This window comes from Bactrocera latifrons, unplaced genomic scaffold, assembly GCF_001853355.1.
Source record: "Bactrocera latifrons isolate USDA-ARS-PBARC rearing strain unplaced genomic scaffold, ASM185335v1 scaffold_244, whole genome shotgun sequence".
Classification (NCBI taxonomy): domain Eukaryota; kingdom Metazoa; phylum Arthropoda; class Insecta; order Diptera; family Tephritidae; genus Bactrocera; species Bactrocera latifrons.
The window spans coordinates 406,324-408,012 of NW_017536008.1; the positions used below are offsets into that span (position 1 = coordinate 406,324).

The 1,689-nt window shown below is 32.8% G+C and overlaps 1 protein-coding gene across 11 annotated transcripts in view; it reads right to left on the reverse strand.

The window, feature by feature from the left end:
• Window positions 1-157: 157 nt before the first annotated feature.
• The window catches only part of LOC108969222, a gene marked incomplete at its 3' end in the record, with an annotated part of 14,444 nt that continues 12,912 nt past the window's right edge, over window positions 158-1,689 (reverse strand). For all 11 annotated transcript variants that reach the window (XM_018933807.1, XM_018933811.1, XM_018933808.1 and 8 more), the window contains 1 exon segment: window positions 158-591. In XM_018933807.1, the coding sequence (XP_018789352.1) occupies window positions 158-591 (434 nt within the window).

Here is a 1,689-nt window from a genome sequence, read left to right on the forward strand (position 1 = left end):
GTTTAACACTTTCCGTATAAATAGTTTAACTATAACTGTAAGAATTTGACTTATTGGAAATTATACAAAACGTCCAACTTATAAATTCGAATTAAATTTTTTCACATTTACTTATATTTACATTTTGTATTACCTAGAATATTGTACTAATACTTACAAATTGACTATTTTGTGCATCTTCCGAATCGATTACTAAAAATGGTCGCATCCAAGCCTCACGTGTCTTAATTGCAAGCGTAATTGTAATATAATTTTGCTGCAGCCAAAATGGTAGTTTGTGTTTAACTTCGAATTGTACCCATTGTCCTAATCCCGCTGGTATGTGATGATGACTCTCTACTAATTTTAACGTATGTGTGCGGTTTTGATAGTGCGAACCTCGCGCGACATGATGGATCATGATTATTAAGTCACGACTTCCCATAGTCCTACCATTAACAACTGTTTGTTTCAATATTCCGGGATAATGTTTTCTCATCCAATCCCGACCACGTATGTAAAGATGAATAATCGTACGAACTATTGTTAAATGGCTGTGATCAAATTTAAAATTGATTACATCCCATCTACGATTGTGACGCATTCGAGAAACTTTAAATATAAAAAATTTCAAATCAAAATACTCAGACGAAATCTTATGTACATATATATGTGAGACTACTTAAAGCAAGAAAAAACTTTAACTTAGACTGCACCGAAGCTATAATATTCTTTACATGTACATTTTTTATAGCAACTAACTAAGTATACATATATAGTACATACATATATAACTAAATCAAAAAGCGTAGCCGGCCAACGTTTTTCTAGTTCTTTCTAGCCACGTTATTTGATGTCAACAACCCTCAAATCCTACTAAGATTACTCAATAATAAAAATAACAAATTTATATTGATTTTTATCGATCAATTTGAATTACAGTTAGATATATGTTATAGTGGTCCCATCTGAAACATTTATTTGAAAATTGCATAATAATTCAAGGCAGCGTGAAGATATCTCTTCGAAAGTTTTCTATACACGGTTGGATGCTATAATTGTTCGATAGCAGCTTTTCGGATGATTGTGACTTCGGAGGACGTGTTCAAAATTTCCAGTCGGCATCTTGAAAGCTGAGAAACTAGTCATGCCTAAATCGAACCAGCTCGTCCCGCTGACTCTTTAATTTGATATTAAATAGCATATTTATAACGTTTTCACAACAGCCACGGTTTCAAAGGAAGATGGATGTTATTTAAATATGCTACATAAATCAGAAAGAAAATGTACATATTCGCAAATATGTGCCAAAGAAAATTTCTAATTGTATTATATATGTATAATATGTATGTAGGAAGCAGGAAGGCTTTTTGCTCTCAAAGATTTGCAAACTCTATTCCGTTCTTTAAAATCCCTCCAAATAAATACTGTTTCCCTTGTCAGTTAAATGTAATACGTAAATATGCATTTGCAACAGCAAAGTTGTTTATCCTCTAAGAGATGTTGCCAATGTGCCAATTTTGCAAACAGAGAGACATAACAAAATTATTCGTATACTTGTTATATGAACTGCAAAACAACCGGTGGGACTGTCGATAGTATGTATGTATGTATTTAACCGATAGAGCACTTGCAAGGATGGTAGTCTCAAAATCATCTTTTCGTTCTCGGCTTGGTTGCGCGCTTTTCTTTTCAAATTTGTAAGTATAG